The sequence below is a fragment of the Ovis canadensis genome, chromosome 19 (assembly GCF_042477335.2).
Source record: "Ovis canadensis isolate MfBH-ARS-UI-01 breed Bighorn chromosome 19, ARS-UI_OviCan_v2, whole genome shotgun sequence".
NCBI lineage: Eukaryota > Metazoa > Chordata > Mammalia > Artiodactyla > Bovidae > Ovis > Ovis canadensis.
Window position 1 is genome coordinate 20,635,237 of NC_091263.1, and position 22,061 is coordinate 20,657,297.

Genomic DNA, 22,061 nt, shown 5'->3' on the forward strand with positions numbered 1-22,061 from the left:
CATGATGTACTCTGCATAGAAGTTAAATAAGCAGGGTAACAATATACAGCCTTGACATACTCCTTTTCCTATTTGGAACCAGTCTGTTGTTCCATGTCCAGTTCTAACTGTTGCTTCCTGACCTGCATACAGATTTCTCAAGAGGCAGGTCAGGTGGTCTGGTATTCCTATCTCTTTCAGATTTGGGGTTTGATAAAGAGTGTTGCAGACTCATTCAATGAATAAGGGAGTCTGTGAGTGAGTGAGTGAGTAAGTGAAGATCAAGAATAACAGTTTTCCCTGCTGCTTTTACCCTCACGGATACTCTGTATTTGTGTATGTACCTTAATAAATGTTCAAAATATTTCCAGGTAAGTGGTCTAATTTGATATTAACAATTGACTTGAAGAGTAGAAAGGGCAACCACTTGCATATGACTTGTCCAGTGTTACATGGCTAGTAAGCAACAAAGTGGGACCAGAACCAAGACTTGTTACTTTTCAGACCAGGGCTCTGGCCATTAAACAACAAAAAGGAAGCAAAAGAAGAAAATGCACAACTGAATAGGCAGCATCTACACAAAAGGCAATAAATAGAGATTATCCAAATAAATTAAAATAAAAACAATTTACTTTAGGCTGATAGAACCTGGGTTCATCGTAGGCGCAAGTTCTCTAAATGCTGGCATGTTTGCATAGGTTAGAGCTCTGACAAAGAGCATGTTACCTAGAATTCTGGTACAACAGGACTCAGTTAATATTCTATCATAATTTTCATTAAAATTTGGATGTTTAATAAATGGCTGTTAAGTCGTTGGTGGGAAAGTTTATTTCTGGAAACATTTTCGTTCTTTAATGAGACTATTTATTTATTTATTATTGTAAGGAAAGGAGAGAAAAGTTAATCACTTAGTGGGCTAAGATTACGTAGCTGGATCCAGTTGTTTTAAAGAGCAGCGTCTAAAAAAAAAATAAAGAGCAGCCTTTAACGATACTTGTTCATTTAGCTCATATCACAGCACTTCTAGTCTTACTATATATACGCAAATTTTTATTGAAATATAGTTTCAATAAAACTTAATTACCTCACTTATATTTAAACTCATTTTGCTTTGAGTTTAGTCTACCCTGTAGCACTTTCTTTTGGGGAGCAGGGTGGGTAAACGGGGAGAAAGATGTAAAACTACAACCTAGACGTGCAAAAATTCGTATACAGGAATCCGTAATTCACTATCACCTGCTAAAAACAGGATTGGGTAATAGCTGAAAGTCCACAGAAAGTTTCACTCGACTGATGGAATATACGGAACCGTTAACAACGATTTCCTACATTTGCCCACATTTCCAGAGAATCAACGTTATCTCTGCATTCAGGAAAATACAAGAAGTGAAAAACGCCGGAGAAAGTCGCACTTCACTTGCCCCACGTGGTCCTTTCCGCGCTAGGGGCTTCTCCGCCGGTTCCAACGAATTTCCAGCGCCCGCAAACGTGTCCTCGCGCTCGACCTCTAAGGCAGGCGGCGGTCCCAGCTCGCAGAACGGAATCTGAGCGCTGCCGCGGGCGGTTCACTTGACGCGCCAAGTGCGGGCGCCTAGGGGCGGCCGAGTTCTGCGCGCCCGACCTACGCGCCGGGCACTAGGGCAGAGCGCCTGCGCGCCCAGTCACGTGTTGGGCGCTCAGCGCAAAGCGGGTTAAAAGTGACGACCGCGGAGAGCCCGTGAGCGCCTCGCCGGCCCGCGCGGCGCTCCTCGAGTCCCCTAAGCCGGTTCTAAGGGAGGCCGTCCGGCTCTCCTCTATCACTTCCCGCCCTCTCGGCCCGGCTCAGCTCCACGCAACGCCTAGCACACTTCCTCTCCGCTTAGACAGGCGCGTGAAACCGCCTTTCAACTGACAATGAAGCCGTAGCCGCGCAGCACGGCCGCTGCGGGCCAACGGGCGCGAGGCCGGGAGGGGGAGGGGGAGGGGAGAGGAGAACGGTTGGGCCAAGCCCCGCCCCAGCTCGCACTCCTATTGGCCGGCACTAGGGCTCTGGGCCCGCCCCCTTACGGACCTGTCGCATTGTGACAGGCGGAAGGGCCAGTTCCTGTTGGGTCGGGGGCGGAGTCAGGGGTAGCCTGAGCTCCGCCCGGACGCCCGGGGGCTCCTCCTCCTGTTCCTCACGGCTCGGCGGGCGGCGGTTGTGAGGGGAATGTCACTGCCGCTCCGAGAGGTGGTGCCGCCTCCGACTGCTCCTGCTCTTTCTCTGGCGCCCTCGTCCCGTCAGCTTTCGCCGTTGCCGCAGCTGCACTGAGGAGACGGATGGCTAGAGGGGCGCAAGGGCCATCCGAGTTGAGAGAGCGGCGGTCGCGACCACTGCTGAGGCGGAGACTCCCCGCCGCCGCCTCCACCCCCAGTTTTCTGGCCTCGCGGCGCTGAGGGCGGGCGCGCGCCGCGCTCTTCCCTCCTCCCTCTCCTCATTCTTCCTCCTCCTCCTCCTCCTCTGGGTCCCCGCCCAGCACCCCTCGCACCAGGCGGCGGCGGCGGCGGCGCGGAGCGAGACCCGCCGCCGGGGCACAACATGGCGGAGCCCTCGGCCCCGGAGAGCAAGCACAAGTCGTCCCTCAACTCGTCCCCGTGGAGCGGCCTCATGGCCCTGGGGAACAGCCGGCACGGGCCCGGAGCCCAGTGTGCGCACAAGGCGGCGGGCGGCGCGGCGCCTAAGCCGGCCCCCGCGGGGCTGTCCGGGGGGCTGTCGCAGCCGGCCGGCTGGCAGTCTCTGCTTTCCTTCACCATCCTCTTCCTGGCCTGGCTCGCCGGCTTCAGCTCGCGCCTCTTCGCGGTCATCCGCTTCGAAAGCATCATCCACGAGTTCGACCCGTGGTGAGTGCCCGCCGCCCCTCCCCCGCCGCCGTTACCCCCCCCCACCCCCACCGCCCGCTCTGCCCGGACCGGCCGTGGGTCCGGGGAGCTCGGGCGCGCCCCCGTCCGCGGCGAAGTTTCTCCGCGCGGCTCGAGGCGGGGCGTCGGGGCCCGACCGGGACCTTGACCCCGGGCCGGGCGAGCCTGCCGACTCCCGGGAGGACGAACGTGGCTCTTCGCGGCCGGCTCGGCCCCCGGAGCCCTACCCGCCTCGCGGGCTGCCGGACGGCGGACTCCCCGCCTCCCCGCTGCCCGGGGCTCTCGGCTTCTCGGGCGCCTTTCCGGCTGGCTGGGGTGGGATCGCCCGGGGGGGTGCCCCGTTGCAGTTGGAGGTGAGTCCCGATGTGCCGGAGCCTCGTCTGCTCAGACTCGCAGTTGCACGCTTTTACGTTGTCTCTCTGGGCTCTCAGACGGGAAGGGAAAAAGCGAGCGAGCGAGGTGTTGGAGCAAAGGAAATAATATCCCTGAAAGTGATCTGAAAGCTAGGGACGCTAATTTATTTAACGTGAGATGTTGTCAAGAGTGGCTTTTTTTTCACGGCCCTTAAGTGCATTCCACACCTCACCGGTCCACAATTACCTTGGCTCATGACTTAGCCAAACTGTCACCCTCTATGTTATGCACAATATCCGAAAGCGTTACATTAGTTCCTTTATTGGTCTCTGTAGGAAGGTTTGTGGATTAGAGAACAAACAGTAGCATAGTGGAGGGGAGCCTTGGATTTTAATACTGAATTTGCACATGGCATCAGGGACTGACTTAAGGTTTTAGGAAATTACCCCATTAAGAGCACTGGCTAATTTATCTAATTTAATTCATTGGTCTGTGATAGGAAGAGTGCTTTAATATTTTTTGCAACTTGCCCAGCCTAGGTTAAGTTTCTTGTGGGTTTTATTTTAGTCTGAATCTATGCCTTTTAACTAACTTAATTCATCTTGACCCATCACCGTTGAGTTAATCTTACTTCCTTACAATCAGACCCGACTAAACTGGTATTTATCGCTGGGATTAAAGAGAGAGAAAATCTTCTTGAGAGTTACTAAATATATGACTAATAAATATTTGGGGGAGTGATGTTAAAACACCAATTGAAGTTCTGTCACAGATAGAAAAATTGGTAGTGCATCGTCTGTTGAACACCAGAGGGGTCCACTCCTGGAGAATTCAATTTACATAGACAATTAACAGCTGTGACATGCTTCCATGAAACGTTTTCAAAAGCATTTTAGAGGTGTGTTTTTTTTTTCTTTTTAAAAATAACTTTTGTGTTACTTGGAATCAGAAGAAAATAAATTCCTGTGAAGCCTTATGAACCAGAGTATTCTTAGTCCTAGCTTTTAAACACATAAGCAAGTGAGATAAAAATGAAATTGGAACCAGAAAATGAAAACTGCTAATATGTTGCTGAACAATGTGAAAAGAGAAAGTTCTGTTTTTTCAGATTACAAGAGCAGAAGTGCATGGTTGACCAAACGTTTCGGGTGACAAAATTTGTGAATTCTGTTTCTGGAGAGTATAATTTTCTAAAAGCACAATTTTTAATAGTAACATTGAGGCTCAAATTAAAGATTGCAGAGAAATTAACAGCTGCATTGGTATTTTTCCTTATTTTGAAGGAAGGTTAGACCTGTGCATCAAGCCAGCCAGAGAGTTTCTACTAAAATTGAATATTATAGTCATGAAAAGTCTTACTGGATTGCTTCACAGATAAGTTTTTTTTTAGTATGGCAAAAAATTAAAAGTTGATTTCTTCTCTAGTTTTGAAAATATACTCCAAGGGTTTTTGGAGAACAAAATCCTTTTTTGCTCACACGAAAATGTGTTTTGTGCCCCTTTTTCTATGTATAAGACACATTTTAGAAGCATCCTTGAGTATATATATAACGTTTGACTTTGATTCATATACTCTAAAGGTATATAAACCTCAGAAGTCTTAAAGATCTATTTGATGTAGCTGTTCAGCTTACTGATAGTTTTAATATTTATGTTTTGTTATATTCTTGGTTAAACATTTATGTTCATAATGTTAGATAATTCTGACTAGTAGTAAATAGCTTTTTATAATAAAGGAATTTTCCCTTTTATTGTGAATGGAGATTTGCCAGTATAAATCTTAAATAGAATTCAGATGACTTAGAATTTTCAGTCAAAAAAAAAAAATTTCCTTTTTTGCTCTTTTATGTTTTTCCTGTCATGTCTTTCAAAGAATTTGGGTATCTTATTTTTAAAACCCATTCTTATTGAAAAATTTAAATTTTAAAAGTAGTTTTTCTTCAGAGCTACTAATATTACCAGCACTTTGATTCTACAAACACTCAAATATTATACTGTCTTGGGAGTCTCTCAGATTACTGTTTTAACATGTAGTAGTGACATGAACCTTTAATATTTGAATGTTCCTCTCAGGTTCTGAACCCACAAACCAGTTTTTCTCTGACCTTCCCTGATCCTTTTTTTTTTTTTTTTTTTCATGTTTCTGTACACTGGCTTCACTTCTGAGGTCTTTTTAGTGAAAAGTTTACTTCCTCTGTTTGATTGTAAGTTATTTCTATAAATTTTAATAGTAGTACTTATATTGTGTAAGACTCTAGTTAGCTGCCAAAGGTGACTCATTGTCACAAAGTTATACTTGTTTTTTTAAAAAGTTTGTCATTTAAGTTATTTTATAAAGCTTACCAGTTGTTAAAAGGTGTGGTATGTGATGTTCATTAATATTTATTGAATTTTAAAGTACACTGCACTTTTTTAGAACTTCACTGCATTTTGGGTAATGATCTGTTCCCCACTTCACTTTAGTAATTTTCCCCCTTATCAGTTGAGTTGATCATACATGAGGACACAGTTTGAGAATTTGTTGTTTGTACTTGGCAAACATTTGGTTGACCAACTTGTTTAACAGCACCTAATTTTATCTTTTTATCTGGTGCAGAATGTAGTTTCTACTTATTTTTGTTGTAGCTGTTAATACTTTTATATTAACCAAGTGCTTTTCCCATAACTATTATCGTGTTAAATTGTGGTAGCTTTTCCCACAAATGCAGTGGAAAAGCTCCCTATAAAAGAGGAGTTGCTCTTCTCCCCTGCCTGCAAGGTTGGAGAAGGGTTCTCCCTGGAGCCCTGGAAGGAGAATTCTCTCAGCCTTGAGTTAACTGCAGTTAACTATAAAAGGGTAGCAAGGCAGAAAGCTGCAGTTTATGGAGTTGAAACTTGGGGGGCAATTTTTCATAGAAACTTTGGTATAAATGGGTTAATTGGTACAAACATGTTTTCAGAGGAGTGATAAACCTTTGGAACGTAGCATAAGCTGTTTGTAAGTTGGGGACTGCTTCCTGTACTTTGAAGTCTCCATGTTTTTCTTCACTTGACAAATGACAAAAGAGGCTGTTGACCTCAGTTCTGAACATGACAAAATGGGTAACAAAACCAATTTTAGAGCCAGAGTGTCACAAAATCTTAAGTCTCTTTACAGAATCATTAGCAACAGCAATCCAGAGGCCCTTCAGAACAGGTATACTGTCACTGATTTCATTGTAATTTAAAACTTCTCAAGCCTTGAGCCCTGGAGATCTTTCCACTTCTAAGAACACTTAAGGAGGAGGCGCAGGAAGTGTGTGGAGCTCCTGGGTTGAATGAGGGGATTGGACCTGCTCCCACTGGCTGAGTGTGGTGGCTCCTGTAGGTCATAATCACAGGTTTCCTGAGGCATCTCATAGGTGCTGGGGAAGTTAGGCTCTGTCAACAACCACTCTGGAACTTTTTTTCTATCTTTATTTGTGTATTGAGGGCCAACTTGAATAAGACTGCACACCCCTTACTGCCATAAGCAGTTTGCACAATGTTGGTCTGAGGAACTTTGATTAAGGAATTGCATCTAGGTTCTGACCCAGTTATTATGAATGTGGGCAGACTTACTAGCCTGTCCATGCTTTGTCTTCTCTGATTTTTATGCTTTCAGTAAGTTTTGGGTGCTTTGTGTGGTATGAGAAAGTGTTAAAAGTTGTCTTCATCGTAGTATCTTATTATGAATCCGTGCATACATGCTCTCAGAAATAATGGAATGATGGATATTCTCAAGTGACTGAAACATTTTTTCCCATCATTTTGTTTACTTGGAAAACTTAATGCTGTTAGGGAAAGACAATACTGCAGTTAACCTGTATTACAAAGTACTGTACAGTTCAGCAGCTCGGTATATTGCTTGATTGTCATATTATGAAAATTTTCAAGCATACAGAAAAGTTGAAAGATTTTTACAGTGAGCACTCATACTGCACTTTGTTGTTGAGTTGCTAAGTCGTGTCCGACTCTCTTGTGACCCCATAGACTGTAGCCCGCCAGGCTCCTCTCTGTGGGATTTTCCAGGCAAGAATACTGGAGTGGGTTGCCATTTCCTTCACCAGTTAGTATTTACTTAATTTGCTTTATCATGTCTTTCTATCTGTCCATTACTGCTTTTAAATCCTGCTTGTAGGATACTAATAGTACACTGTAATGTGAAGAATGTTATCTTTGTTCCTCAACTCTGTGATAAAGAGGAGCTCTTATCTCTAGGTAGCATTTATTTTCTATAATACTTGAATATAATGAGCATAAATACAGTTTATATATCATCTTCAAATTGAACTGCAGGTTAGAATCAGATTGTCATTCTGGGTTTTGGTTAGTAACTCACCTGAGTACATTTTAAGTCAGTGCTTTTAGCCCAAGTCTGTTAAACGACTTAAAAGTGAAAAGAAAGTGAAGTCACTCAGTTGTGTCCGACTCTTTGTGACCCCATGGACTGTAGCCTACCAGGCTTCTCCGTCCATTTTCCAGGCAAGAGTACTGGAGCGGGTTGCCATTCCCTTCTCCAAAGTTGAATCCTGTGTCTCAGGAGAAATTCTGAAGGTTTTATTAGATTTAGTTTTTGTGGAACCGCTAAACTCGTTTGAATTATTAGAAGCCTTTTATTGGTGAGCCTGTGCTTATTATGAGTTTCTTTCTTTCTTTTTTAGCGTTTTGGCTGTGCTCCATTGCTGTGCACAGACTTTGTCTAGTTGGGCTTCTCATTGTGGTGACTTGCAGACCACAGCCTCTAGGGCGCAAGGGCTCTATAGTTGTACATGGGCTTAGTTGCTCCTTGGCCCATGGAATCTTCCTGAACCAGAGATTGAACCCCTGTCCCCTGCATTGATTGGTGGCTTCTTAACCACTGGACCACTAAGGAGTCTTCTGATGAGTCTTATTCGTGCTTTTTTTGCCATGTTTTATCCACATGGAATGTGTAATTGAGTATTATGTATGATTCCAAAAGTGGCTTCTCTCAGTCCCTGCAATAAATAGGAAGAAAGGAAAACATTTTCAAACAATGTAGGACCCACAGTTGTAACACATGGGCAAAATTAATAATTCTGAAAGGGAAAAATATATAAATAGTTAACCTGCTATTCCATTTTTACTCCTTTGTTTGCTTAATCTTGATTCTGGTGGCTTTTTTTGTTTTTAAACCTTTTGCTCTTTTTCTGAGAGGGTTTCTATGACCTTACTTTATTTTCTTACATAAAAAGATAGTTTCCAGGAATTTAGAAATTGATAGAAAGTGTGTGCTTAGTCGCTCAGTTGTGTCCAACTCTTTGCGACCCCATGGACCCTACCAGGCTCCTCTGTCTATGGGGATTCTTCAGTCAGGGATACTGGCGTGGACTGCCATGCCTTCCTCCAGGGGATCTTCGCGACCTAGGGATCAAACCCAGGTCCTCCAGCATTGCAGGTGGATTCTTTACAGTCTGAGCCACCAGGGAAGCCCAAGGATACTGGAGTAGGTAGCCTATCCCTTCTCCAGGGGATCTTCCTGACCCAGGGAGACCCAGCGACTGAACCAGGGTCTCCTGTATAGAGGGTGGGTTTTTCATCAGCTGAGCTACCAGGCAATACTATAAGATTAAAAGAAAAATCTGTTAGGGGAGAGTCAGGCTGGAAGTGGAGAAGGAAATGGCAACCCACTCCAGTATTCTTGCCTGGAGAATCCCAGGGACAGAGGAGCCTGGTGGGCTTATCTGTGGGGTCACACAGAGTCAGACACAACTGATGTAACTTAGCAGTGGCAGCAGCAGCAGGGCTGGAAGAAACAGCAACTACTCAAGGCTCTCATATCTTAGGTAAATGTAGGTTAACTGGCATTTGTAGACTTGCCAGGAAACTGAACTGCTGTTTGGAGCCTTATTTTTTTGGAAAAGGACTTTCATAGTTTTAAATGAAAGACATTTAAACAAATATTTTGGAATATAACCTGTATTTAAGTTGGTAAATATCTTTATGTTGTTCAAGTTTGTACTATTTTTAGAAAAGCAAATTTCTAGGAAATTGTGACTGGTATACATGTCATCTGTGACTTTTCTTTCTTTGGAACTTAATACTGCAGGGTAACTTGAATGTATGTTCTAAAAAGTGGTAAATGCTTAGTTTTTACATGGTCTTATAACTTGATTTTAGATCTTAGAATTGAAGAGATAAGGTAACATCTTTTATTTCAGTAGATAAAAAATATTTCAATGCAATATTACTTTCAAAAACTGAATAATACAGGTCTGCCTGTTCTCCAAAATCTGTCCTTTTTATTACATCTTTTGCCTCCAAGGCAGGATTAAATGACAGCGTCCTCCATTTAATTTATGTTTTTTAATCAGCCGCCCTGATTTAAGTCTTAACACGCTGGCCTATCAAAATGCCTGGGCACACACAGTTCCTGTTCTGACTAACTGCACACTCACTAGTTGGATGATGGCTAATTACTTCTTTGTTTTGATGTAGGGAAGAGAGAAGAGTCAATGGTGGCTTAAAGTTGTTATACCCGAATGACTAGGCAATTTTCAGAGAGGGGCTTTTAAGGGAATAGCTGAATGAGAGGGGAAAATGATTGAATCCAACTCAATGTTTTCATTTAGATTTGTCTATAAAAAGTTGAGAGAAATGAAGTTGGAAGTATTAAGCCATTCCAGTTAAGGAAATTATGGTTGTTACTGTTCAGTGGCTAAGTAGTGTCTGACTCTTTGCTCTTGGAATTCTATGGTCTAAAGGACTTGTTAGAGAGTTAATGTTGGTCAGCTTGTCTTGTTTTCAGGACAAAGAATCAGCTTGTTTCCTGACTGCCAGAAGACTGGAGTACTCTTTCTAAGGTAGTATAGTTGTGGGTTGGCCAAATTCTTTTGTATTTTCTTTGCATCTGTGTTTGCATTAGAAGTTTTTTGAGAAGTTGTTTGGAGATTATTACTTCAAAAGATGAGGGGAAGTTAGTGTCTGCTGCTGCTGCTGCTGCTAAGTCGCTTCAGTCATGTCCGACTCTGTGCGACCCCGTAGATAGCAGCCCACCAGGCTGCCCCGTCCCTGGGATTCTCCAGGCCAGAACACTGGAGTGGGTTGCCATTTCCTTCTCCAATGCATGAAAGTGTCTACCTTCACTTAAATCTGTCTGGGAGATGTTCGCAGTTCAAGTTTAGCTATGGAAATGGCTTTTATGTGAAGTTTGACTCTTTAGAACTAGTGATTTTCAAAACTCCATCAGTTATCTGTAATTTCTATAAGTTACTAGTTTCCATAGTTCAACTTATCAAGCTTCTATTTTTGATTTTTTTTCTTTATTCTTATCTCAAGGGAAATATTACCACAGAAAAACATAAAGAAATTCTATGTTTCTGTTAGTAAAGTACTAGCGATTTGCTGATAACCAAGTTGGTAAGGTTTCTTTTGGAATTTCCTTTTAATTTCTTTTTCATGCCTTGCAGGTTTATTAGCTATTCTCAAGTAGTTAAAGATTTTTCTTCATACTGTGGATTTTCTTTTCTTTAGTGATATCTTGCAGTCTCTGCAACCTACAGATGACTTGGACTGAATTTGGTTTTTAAATTTAAATTATTGGATTCTGTTTTTTTAGATAGATGGATAGATAATATTACAGCATATACTTTTTCATACTATTTTAAAAATAAAATTAGTAATTCATAATTAATTTCTAAAATGCCAGTATGTGCATACCTTAAATGTGCTGCTGGCCAAAACCTGGAAACTTACTTGTGACTATCATGCCTTTTTAATTCTTTTAATTGAAGTAAAATGGACTTATAACATTAGTTTCAGATATACAACATATGATTTAATATTTGTATACATTTTGAAATAATCACCAGGGGAACTCTACCTAACATCTATCAATCACCTTATATAGTTACCCTCCCCACTTTTTTACTGTGATGAGAACTTTATAGATCTACTCTCTTAGCAATTCATGCTTATTCTTTTTTTTTAATTTTAATTTTATTTTAATTTTTTTAAATTTCTTTATTAAAATCTTTAATTCTTACATGTGTTCCCAAACATGAACCCCCCTCCCACCTCCCCATGCTTATTCTTAAAACACCAGTAACTCCTGTTAAGTAGAATGCAACCTGTTTAAGTAGTTTTTATTATTAAACTAGTTATCCGACCGTCTTACCTGTGTAATTCATAGAAAAAATAATGGAGTACAGAATTACTGGAAGGTGGCATTCTTTTAGTTTTTGAGATATTCTGAAAATGTCTTAAATATTTACATAAAAGAATCATATTCTGTCAGTGAGAAGATATTCAGCTTCAGTCTGTTAAAAATTTTTCCCTTACAGTGAAACACATTCTGAAAAGTATATAAACCTAATGTGCAGTGTAATGACTGATTATAAAATAAACACCAATGTGACCATCACCTCCATCATCAAAAGAATTGCCACCAGCGGATGTCCCCTGGGTGGTCCACTCCTCAGACTCAGAGCTTGTAATGCAAGGGGCACGGGTTTGATCCCTGGTCAGGAAACTAGATCCCATGTGCTGCAACTAAGGCCCAGTGCAGTCAAATAAATAAATATTTTTTTAGGAAAAAAAATTGCTGCCACCTCAGAATTCTTGTGGAGAAGGCAATGGGAACCCACTCCAGTACTCTTGCCGGGGAAATCCCATGGACGGAGGAGCCTGGTGGGCTACAGTCCATGGGGTTGCGAAGAGTTGGACACACGACTGAGCGACTTCACTTTCACTTTCATGCACTGGAGAAGAAAATGGCAACCCACTCCACTATTCTTGCCTGGAGAATCCCAGGGACGGGAGCCTGGTGGGCTGCCTTCTGTGGGGTCGCACAGAGTCGGACACAACTGACATGACTTGGCAGTAGCCGAATTCTTGTTGTGTGCTTTCTCAATCCATCCCCCTCCCCACGACACACGTGATAGTAATTACATTCTGCTTTTTCTCCTAGGTGGTATAATTCTGAGTGCATTCGTAAATAATACAGTTTTGCCTATCTTAGAACTTTAGAAAAATGAACTTGTGGCTTTTGTGTCTTGCTTTTTTGTTGTTGTTCATCACTGTAAGATTAATCTTCAGTGCTTGAAGAGTGTTTAGAGTATGTCAGAAATAAGGTTTGACAATAATTTGATTCACCATACTTTTCAACCACCTGAGGAGGTTGCCTGCTCTTTTGCATCAGAAGTATCTGTAAGACAAGTTTTTTTTTAAGGTATGGAGAGATTTAATCTTTTCAGACAGTAAGACTATAAGAGGTTGGGGAGGAGACATCACTTTCAGGAGACAAATGATAATCAGATAAATGCAAAATTATTGGCTTTTTAAACTGTAGCTTTTGCCAAGTGTTGTTCTTTTTAAAGTATATACACTAAAATTTACATAAGAAAAAGTTGCTGTAGTTCTTGAAAGAGAATGTTGAAAGGGAATCTGAACTATAGGAATTTAGGAAAACCCTAAGACTGAACTGTTTAATGCATTAATATTTTTGTAGAGGATTGTTGACTCCAGGTTGGTTGTGATTTCGTGGAGATATTCTGGCTCTTGAATAGCTTTCTTTTCTCTGAGTGTTGCTCTCGTTGCTTTCTTCCAGCCTTCCATGGGCACCACTTTTATTCTTTTCCCATATTGTTACCCACCTGGGTTCTTCGGGCTTCCCTTGTGGCTCAGCTCGTAAAGAATCTGCAACGAGGGAGACCCACGTTCAGTCCCTGGGTTGGGAAGATCGCCTGGAGAAGGGAAAGGCTACCCACTCCAGTATTCTGGCCTGGAGAATTCCATGGACTGTATAGTCCATGGGGCCACAAAGAGTCGGACACGACTGATCGACTTTCACTCTGGGTTCTTCAGTCAATAGAAATTGATAAGAGGCCTCTTTAATCAATATATATTGATAAAAGGACTCCTGCAGCAGGAGGGAACAGAAATAAGTAACGGGGTCCCTTGCTTGCACCTTGCAGAGAGGTGAGCTGGTCCCTTAGGGATGATGGTAGGATTGGAGGGTCGGGTCAGGTAGTCTTTCTACCCCATTGATGCTGTGTGCAGGGATAATGTGCAACTTGCTTTTGGTCCTGGCGCCTCAGAAGTAGCAGTTTTTTGGCCTTTTTGCATAATTTGCCCCAACCTGCACATGCACAGAGTTATTTTTAGTCCCTTATAGTTTCTTTGTATTCTGTTGCTCAGGGAGATGTTTGTCCATGTACAAGTGCGGTAGGAAATGGTCCCAGGTCCCAGCCAGTTTCAATATCTTTTTTTCTTTATTGATTTAGTAGTTATCTTGGTCTTCAAGAAAAATGTGAGGGGTGATGGTAGAATCCTTTCAAAAGCTTCTTGAGGGGATAAAAAATTTTTTTCAGAGAAAGGTAAAGAAGAGGTCATTGATTTTTATGTAGGAACTTAGTATTTATTGGGGTGTGAGAATTTGTCGTGTATTAGGAAGTGATTTAAAGATACTATTGGAGACGTTATTCCAGATTATGAGCTTCTAATTAGCAGTTCTTAAGTGAAACACACATATGAATGCTTCTAATGCATTTCTGTTTATTGGTCAGAATGATTTTGATCAAATTTAGTGGTATTTTTCTGCTGTGCATTGGTATGGAACCCTGGAGAAGGCAATGGCACCCCACTCCAGTACTCTTGCCTGGAAGATCCCATGGATGGAGGAGCCTGGTAGGCTGCAGTCCATGGGGTTGCTAAGAGTCGGGCACGACTGAGTGACTTCACTTTCACTTTTCACTTTCATGCATTGGAGAAGGAAATGGCAACCCACTCCAGTGTTCTTGCCTGGAGAATCCCAGGGACGGGGGAGCCTGGTGGGCTGCCATCTGTGGGGTCACACAGAGTCAGACACGACTGAAGCGACTTAGCAGCAGCAGCAGTATGGAACCCATGCTACTTGAATGGATAACAGTTGGTTTCTTTTGTAAACAAAAAAGACTATATAGTTATCATTAACAGTTGAAGATTATTAATCTCAGACGTTCTTTCTTCAGACTTCAAATTGAGCTAACCAGTATTCATAAGGAAGATGTATTTATTATCCTTTTTTCTCCAAATCCCATGTAATGCATGCCAGAGAGAAACTTTGAATTAGGCTCTATTTGTATAATGGTCCAACTTAATGATTTAAGCGATTTTAACACCTTCAGTGTTTCTCGTGTGAATTCTTCAGGGAAGTAGGGCTGTTTTTCTAAAGAAAATGTAGTAACTATTAGGAAATGCCCAGCATACTTCTTTCAGAAATAACAATCCAATATAGTTTATCTGTTTTATGTGAGAGATTTAGGTACAAGTTTTCTTAATCCCACTTTAAAGCAGACTTCAGTTAAATTTTGTTTATGACTGTTCATTTAACCAAATAGGTCAGAGCCATTTTGAAGATTTATAGTTTTTTATAATTTATTGTTATTACTATACAAAGACAAAGGAAGATCCTTAAGAACATCATCTTCCTAGAATATCTACATTATATTGGGAGCGTAGTGAATGATCAGTGATGATAACCACATTTTATGTTTTGGTCATAACAGTGATGGAACAAGAAGTGCTTATTGTGTAATACTTTGATAAAGTTTGGCTTTGACCGTGCTGTCAGGAAAATCATGTGTAGTTGGGATAAAGTGATAATAAGTCCTATTTGGTCTAAATCCTCTTCTGTGTGTACTCAGTCATGTCTGATTCTTTGTGACCCCATGGGCTATAGCCTGCCATGCTCCTCTGCCCGTGGAATTTTCCAGGCAAGAATACTGAAGGGGGTTGCCATTTCCTCCTGCAAGGGATCTTCCCGACCCAGGGATTGAACCTTGTCTCCTGTGTCTCCTACATTGGCAACCGGATTCTTCACTGTGCCACCTCGGAAACCTTAAATCCTCTTGCAGTTTCCTAAATGTTGAGAGCTTTGAATGTGTCATTTATGTGTTAATGAGTGAAGTTGGGAAGCCCCTGGCTCACCTGAGGATGGGAGATGGTTGCCAGTGGGTCTTTTAATTCCACCCCCTGACCTCCAGGGAAGGGAGAGGAGCTGGAGTGATCTAATCACTGGAGAATCACCAGTGGCCAATAATTGAATCAGTCGTTCCTGTGTAACACTCTCCATAAAAACCAAAATAGTGGGAGTTTGGAGAACTTCTAGAACCTTGTGGAGATGGAGCGATGGGTTCGGAGAGAGCGTGGAAGCTCCGTGCCCCATCCGGCACACCAGCTCATCATCTGGCTGTCCCTGACTTCTCTCCTTTTATATTAAACCAGTGATCTACTTAATGAGATACTTGAGTTCTGTGAGCTAGTTCAAGGGGTCATGGTTGGTTAGAAGCACAGGTGAACCGGGACTTGTGATTGGCATCTGAAGTTGATGAGGTGCTCAGTTTTGCAGGTGTGAGCCCTTCACCTGTGGGATCTGATGCTGTCTCCAGGTAGATAATGTCAGTTGAGTTGTAGGACACGCAGCTGGTGTTGGAAAATTTCTTGGTGGTGTGGGAAAACGCCCCCATTCCCTGCCCCCGTCACACACTGGAAAGCTGTGGTGAACTGCTTATAGTGAACATCAAGATCTTACTCTCAATAAAGATGTCATTTTAATGTTAAGAAAGAGTTGAAGAAAATAGATGATAATGTTTGTAGAAGTAATCTACCTGAGCATCAGGAATTGCCATCAGCAATTGAGAGATGGCTAGTTTGGATGGATGGATACCTTAGGAATAATTTTAAGGGAGGGAGATTTTAGTTACATGAGTAAATATTTCTTCCAAATACCAGCAACTCTTAAGTAAAAGTTTTGTCTCACGTTTTCCTAGTTAAGGAACATTGAATAAGAAAAGACAGGTAAGTTAATATCTAAAAATCATGAATGATAAAGTTTCAGTGCTGTTCTTTTGAGATGATAAATGAAAGATATCAGCTATAGAAGTAAAATTCACAAGCTGGCATTTTGTTTGAACTTGAGAAATAATATCTTGATGTGGAAGAATAGGAATGATCGTTATATACACAGGTACTAGTTAGAATATACTAAATTCATAAAAATAGGTTTGGATGTGGTTAGATTAATTAATGATCCCTTTGGTTTCTCTCTTCGTGACTTAGCTTTATGGTAACAGGTAATTAATATGGAAATTAAGCAACACTTTAGGAAGCATTCCAGATCTGTTTGATCGAAATTTTTAAGCTTTACTGTTAAAGGATACTAAATAAAAATACTCATTAGGGATGAAATAAGTTGGTTGTCTCCTTTAAAGTGTGCACAGTGGAAATAGTTTTGTCTATGTCTAATCGCTGGGAGAATCATTGAATATTGTAGATTTTAAGAGTAAAGTAAACCAAGATATAAACTCTTTATCTTCTTTTACTGTGTATTGGACTCTAACAAAATAATTGATCTGCTCTTTAATTATACTATTATTCATGTAATAATAACATTCTTGTGAGTCCTAAACCTGATGTGCTGTAGTGACATTTTTGCTTAAAGCTGATTTTTTCTTAACCTTCATACCTCAGGGTGCCTTTAAAAAAAACTATTATAGTGAGTAAAGTTTGTTGAATATATTGACAATTAAGACATTGAATATGTTCTTAAAAAATTTAATGAATTTGCTTCATGGAAGTTTAATTTTAGTCCTAATAATATTTTTATTCTAGTTAGCTAAAAAAGAGTTTTGTTTTAATACACTAAGCAGCTTTCCGGCATTTGAAGGAACAGGATAATGAAACAACGTGCAGCAGATGAACTGTAATCTTAAAACTGTCAAGTCCGGTCATTTGTTCAAAACAGAAGAATGAGCTTGAGGAGTGACTAAAATCTTATTAAATATAAGAGGGTTTTTTTTTTGTTTTTTTTTTTTTGAAGATGCTAAAAATGAATTAGTCACTTCCTTAGAAAGGGAGATCTTTTCTCCTGTTTAAGATACTTATTTTGGTTGTTAAAATAATTTGCTGCATTTAAATGAAGTGTCTGATATAAACAACTTAAAGCAACAAAAAAGATTTTCTTTCTGAAATAATCGTTTTGGACTTTTAATAAGTGTTTGTGTAATTAGTGTTGGAGGTCATAATTGTTGGTTGTGAATTGCCTTATAATGTTCTAAATAAAATTTTTATAAGTCAAACTATATTGAGAATGCAACTTGCGTATAAAAGAATGTATAAACCCATATATGTAGTTAGGAACGTGATAAACACCTGTGAAACTCCTACACAGCTAGAGAACTGGAACGTTACCAACTGCACATTATCTGCGTTCCTTCCCAAGCCTATCCTCATTGTTTGCCTTTTCACCCTAGGAAACTAGTTTAACATTTCCTTTGAAATACTGAGGGAAAAAAGCTCATGTATATGTTTCTAGACAGTGTATTGCTAATTTTGCTTAGTTTGGAGCTTTAAAAAATATATCCTTTATAAAGGGTCTCTGTCTTGGATTTATACGTATATTTTTTTTAGGTGAACATTTGGGTTTCCTCATTTTTTATGAGTAATGCTACTATGAACATTAAAAACTATAATTTCTGATGCATATGTGTACATGTTTGCTAGAGTGTATACCTGGGAATTTTGTCATGTGTTTTGATTGTTGTTAAAAACAAACCACTACTCTAAACTGAGTGACAAAACAGCATTTCATTATTTTGCAATCTGTGTCTTGAGTGGGAGGTTCTTTCGCTTCATGGTATCAGCTGTGGTGCTGGGATGATTATAGTCAACAGGCTGCAGTCTGCAGGGGCTAGAATGGCTGCAATGTGGACAGCTGAGAGTCATCTGGATTCTTGATTGGGAGCTCAGCCAGGGTCTTTTTTTTTTTTTTTGCTCCTTCACGTGGGCTGACTTCCCTGGTGGCTCAGACGGTTAAGCGTCTGTCTACAATGTGGGAGACCCAGGTTCGATCCCTGGTCGGGAAGATCCCCTGGAGAAGGAAATGGCAATCCACTCCAGTACTATTGCCTGGAAAATCCCATGGACAGAGGAGCCTAGTAGGCTACAGTCCATGGGGTCGCAAAGAGTCAGACACAACTGAGCAACTTCACTTCACTTTCACTCATGTGGGCTACAAGGACTGCCTCACAGCATGGTGGCTGGGTTCTGAGAAAGAGCCTCCGGAGAGAGAGGAAGTTGCCAGGCTAGTCTTGGAGTTAAGGGAGAAGATGCATATACCGATAGGGACAGAATTGTTTTAGGCATCTTTGGAGACTGACTGCCACAGTGTGTCACTTTTATCTCCTCTGTGAAATAACTGTTAAGTTTTTGGTCAGTTTTTTAAGCTGGGTTTTGTATTTTGTTGTGTGTGGAGGGGGTGTGGTGGTGCTGATACTAAGTCTAGGTTAAATTCGTTGCAAATTTTACTGCATATTTTGGCATATTGGTCCTTAAAAGCAGTCCTGTGAGACAGATATTTTATTACATTCATTTTACAGGTAAAATCAGTGCTGCTTAGTATGTTAAAGTAGGTCTTAAAAAGTCAGCCAGCCTCGGGATATTTTTGGTATAAACAATAGCATATGTAAACATGAACAATTACGAAATGACATGCTTCCATCAATCTGCCTGCCACCACCCCGCACCAGAAGACTGAAGCTTGGAAAAGTTTACAAGTTTCTCTTCATTCATTTATGGTCAGTTTCAGTGTTTAGGGTGAAGTGTGGCTTTCGTTAGTAAGCTGAGGCTTGGTGATGCCAGAGTGACAGAGCTGGAACCAGTACCTTCAGGTCCAAGTTCTCTATAGTCTTCCTGCCTTCCCCCCATCCTCACTTTTTTTCCTCTAAATTCTTCAGTTGGATCATCAGCAGGATCTGCTAGTACATTTCAGACACTTGTGTTTTTGATAGCCAAACTAGTTCTCCTCTCAGCCTCCCACTTTGAGGATTTGCTGAAGTTCTCAGAACACAGTGGAAAGGAATTGGCTGATATTGGAGATTTCCTTGACTAACCTTGCTTACAAACTGTATATTGGAAATTAAGATGCATAAGTGTTGTGGTCAGAATTCTAGTAAGCCTAGAGATTCACAACTGATATTCAAGTATCCGCCATATGTATGTACTTTAAAAAGAACACTGTAGGCTTGCATCAAGCTCAGCTGAGTTGTTTTAAAACTGAAAATGGCACGGAGCAAGACTTTAAAATGAAGCAGCTTTCTCTCATGCCTGAGCAAATTCAGAGTATATAGAAATAAGTGTGTGGACATTTCCCAACCCTCAAATTTAGGAAAATCGTTTTGTGTAAGTATAGTTTCTGATCATTACAATTCTATTAATATATGTTAAATTCAGACACCTCAGTACAATTCTCCAGTGTAAAAGCAATGCTTCAGGCAGCATGACTTACTTTCATGTCACTTCAGGATTTCTTGGGTCCAAGATTCAAAGGCAGAAACAAAGGTGATAATAGTAATTGTACTTACTGGAGGAGTTTTTGATGAATAGTGGAATTCAGAATTTGGGCTTTGACTTAAGAATGTTTTTCCCAGTGATAACAGCCATTGCAGGACTGAGCCTCTCATTCATTTTTATTTTTCCCAGCCCCATATTCTTCCATTTCCAGTGTCCTGCATATGAAGATTAGTTACCCTTCCTCAGGAAGTAAGCTGAGATAGAACGTATTTGCTATACTGTTTGCATGATAAAGTATAGCTGTCAGGTCATGTGGCAAAAAGCTTAACACTAGATAGCCCAGGTGAGTATAGAACAATACTATTTTTTTTTTAAAGGAAAAAATTAAGTTCATTTAAAAATTCAGTAAATGCACTTAACATTTGTAATTCTTAGAATAAACACTTTTAAAATAGAGTATACCAAAAATATGCTATTCTCTTGAGTCTCTGACGCGTTTAATACGTGTTATTAGTTTATAGAAATTAACAAAATTACCTTTGCTATGTGAAGGACACCAAAGTTTTCTTATAAATCACTGTTTCCTGTCATCTTTTCCTCGAGCCTGAAATGTGGGTCAAAGGGAGGAGAAAATGGAATCACTCTCCTTTTACTCTTTCAATACTCTTTGAGTATTTTTGCTGATACTTTGAAAATGGGGTGATTAAAACTAGGTAAACTGGGTCACTTTCCCCCCACCCCTGGAATGTAGAATGAACTTCATACCTGGAAGAGAACACGGCAATTATTTGTTAGCATGCACACATGCTTAGTCGTGTCTGACTCTTTTCGACCCTGTGGACTGTAGCCCACCAGGCTCTTCTGTACGTGGGATTCTCCGGGCAAGAATACTGGCGGGGGTTGCCATTTCCTCCTCCAGGGGATCTTCCCTTCCCAGGGATCGAACCCAAGTCTCCTGCATTGGCAGTCGGGTTCTTTAACACTGAGCCACTTGGGAAGGTCATTATTTGTTAGAGTGCTTACCAAAATGTTGTGCAGAACATGTATCACAGGAATTATAGTTCAAAACTAAAAAATAACCTATTATAATTTAAATTTGGAAAAACCTGGATACCCTGTGCTCTTTATTACAGTACACATAAACATGTTAAAGGCTGAGACATTTTTGACCGTAGTATTGATTTTATTTAGTATTGGTGTCTACATATTAGAGAATCTCTGTAGCTTTTTTTTTTTTTTTTCTAATTTTCTGTACAATGCAGTTTGGGAAAGACTGATCTGGATGCTTTATTTAATAGATGAGGAATCTGAGGCCTGATGATACTAAGTAACTTCATAGAGCTACAGCTAGGACTGACAGCCTTGCAGGTTTGAAATCTTTCCATCTTTATTTTTTAGTTTGAATTACTGCATTGTGAACATCAAGTGTATTTACCTTATAATGGGAGTATGTATATTTTTTCATAATGAAACAGGTATCTGCTCGCTTATACCATCACCCCATTCGTCTTGGTGACAAAGTTGGGTGTTTTGACACTCTTCAGTACTTGGTAGTTTGTCAGATTTTAACATTGCACTCTGGCTTATGAATATGAGGCCTATATACATTGCTGTTTAAGTGGCTGTTTCAGTTTCTCTCTCGGTATTGCTTTCCCCCTGAATGTTGTTCACTTCGCTTTTGAATTACCCACTTTGGTTCTTTAATCTCAGCAAATTGTGGATCAGGGGATATTAATACCGTACATGTGCGTGCGTGCTTAATTGCTCAGTCTTGTCCAACTCTGCAACCCCATGGACTGTAGTCCGTCAGGCTCCTTTGTTCATGGGATTCTCCAGGCAGGAATATTATTGGAAGGGGTTGCCATTCCCTTCTCCAGAGGATCTTCCCAACCCAGGGATTAAACCTGAGTCTCCTGCATTGCAGGCAGATTCTTTACCATCTAACCACCTTGTTAGTTGGAAATCTTATTTCTGTAGTATATAACATGTCTTGGGTTAAATACATGTATTGTAATACATGTTTATATATCAAGTGCTTGTTAGTTGGAAATTAATTAAATTGTATATCACAGAATAGTGCATATAATTATGTAATGGCAGTGTTAGATAAATGGGCTTCCCAGGTGCTAGTGGTAAAGAGTCCGCCTGCCAGTGCAGCAGATGCAAGAGACCTGGATTCAGTCCCTGGGTTGGGAAGATTCCCTGGAAATGGAAATGGCAACCCACTCCAGTATTCTTGCCTGGAAAAATCCCATGGACAGAGGAGCCTGGTGGGCTATACAGTCCATGAGGTTGCATAGAGTTGGACATGACTGAAGTGACTTAGAATGTACAGCATGTTTTTATGTGTAACATTTATTGGCGATCTTGTTGCTTTTATGTATGGATGTGTGCCTGACTAAAATGTGTATGACATAAACATGTGTGTGCTTTGTAGGAAGAAAGAATACATGCAAGTGTGTGTAACTGTCTCTTGTGTAGGTTTTTTAAGATTTCAGTCTGCATTTCATTTAAGTGAGCAAAAAGTATCATGTATACTCTTAATGTATCAAATACACTATTTT

The 22,061-nt window shown here is 40.9% G+C and overlaps 1 protein-coding gene across 1 annotated transcript in view; it reads left to right on the forward strand.

The window, feature by feature from the left end:
- Window positions 1–1,020: 1,020 nt before the first annotated feature.
- Window positions 1,021–22,061, forward strand: part of STT3B (STT3 oligosaccharyltransferase complex catalytic subunit B) — a 101,105-nt gene continuing 80,064 nt past the window's right edge. The window contains exon 1 of the mRNA XM_069561308.1: window positions 1,021–2,838. Within this exon, the coding sequence (XP_069417409.1) occupies window positions 2,537–2,838 (302 nt within the window). The 5' untranslated portion in view covers window positions 1,021–2,536. The remainder of the gene's footprint in view (window positions 2,839–22,061) is intronic.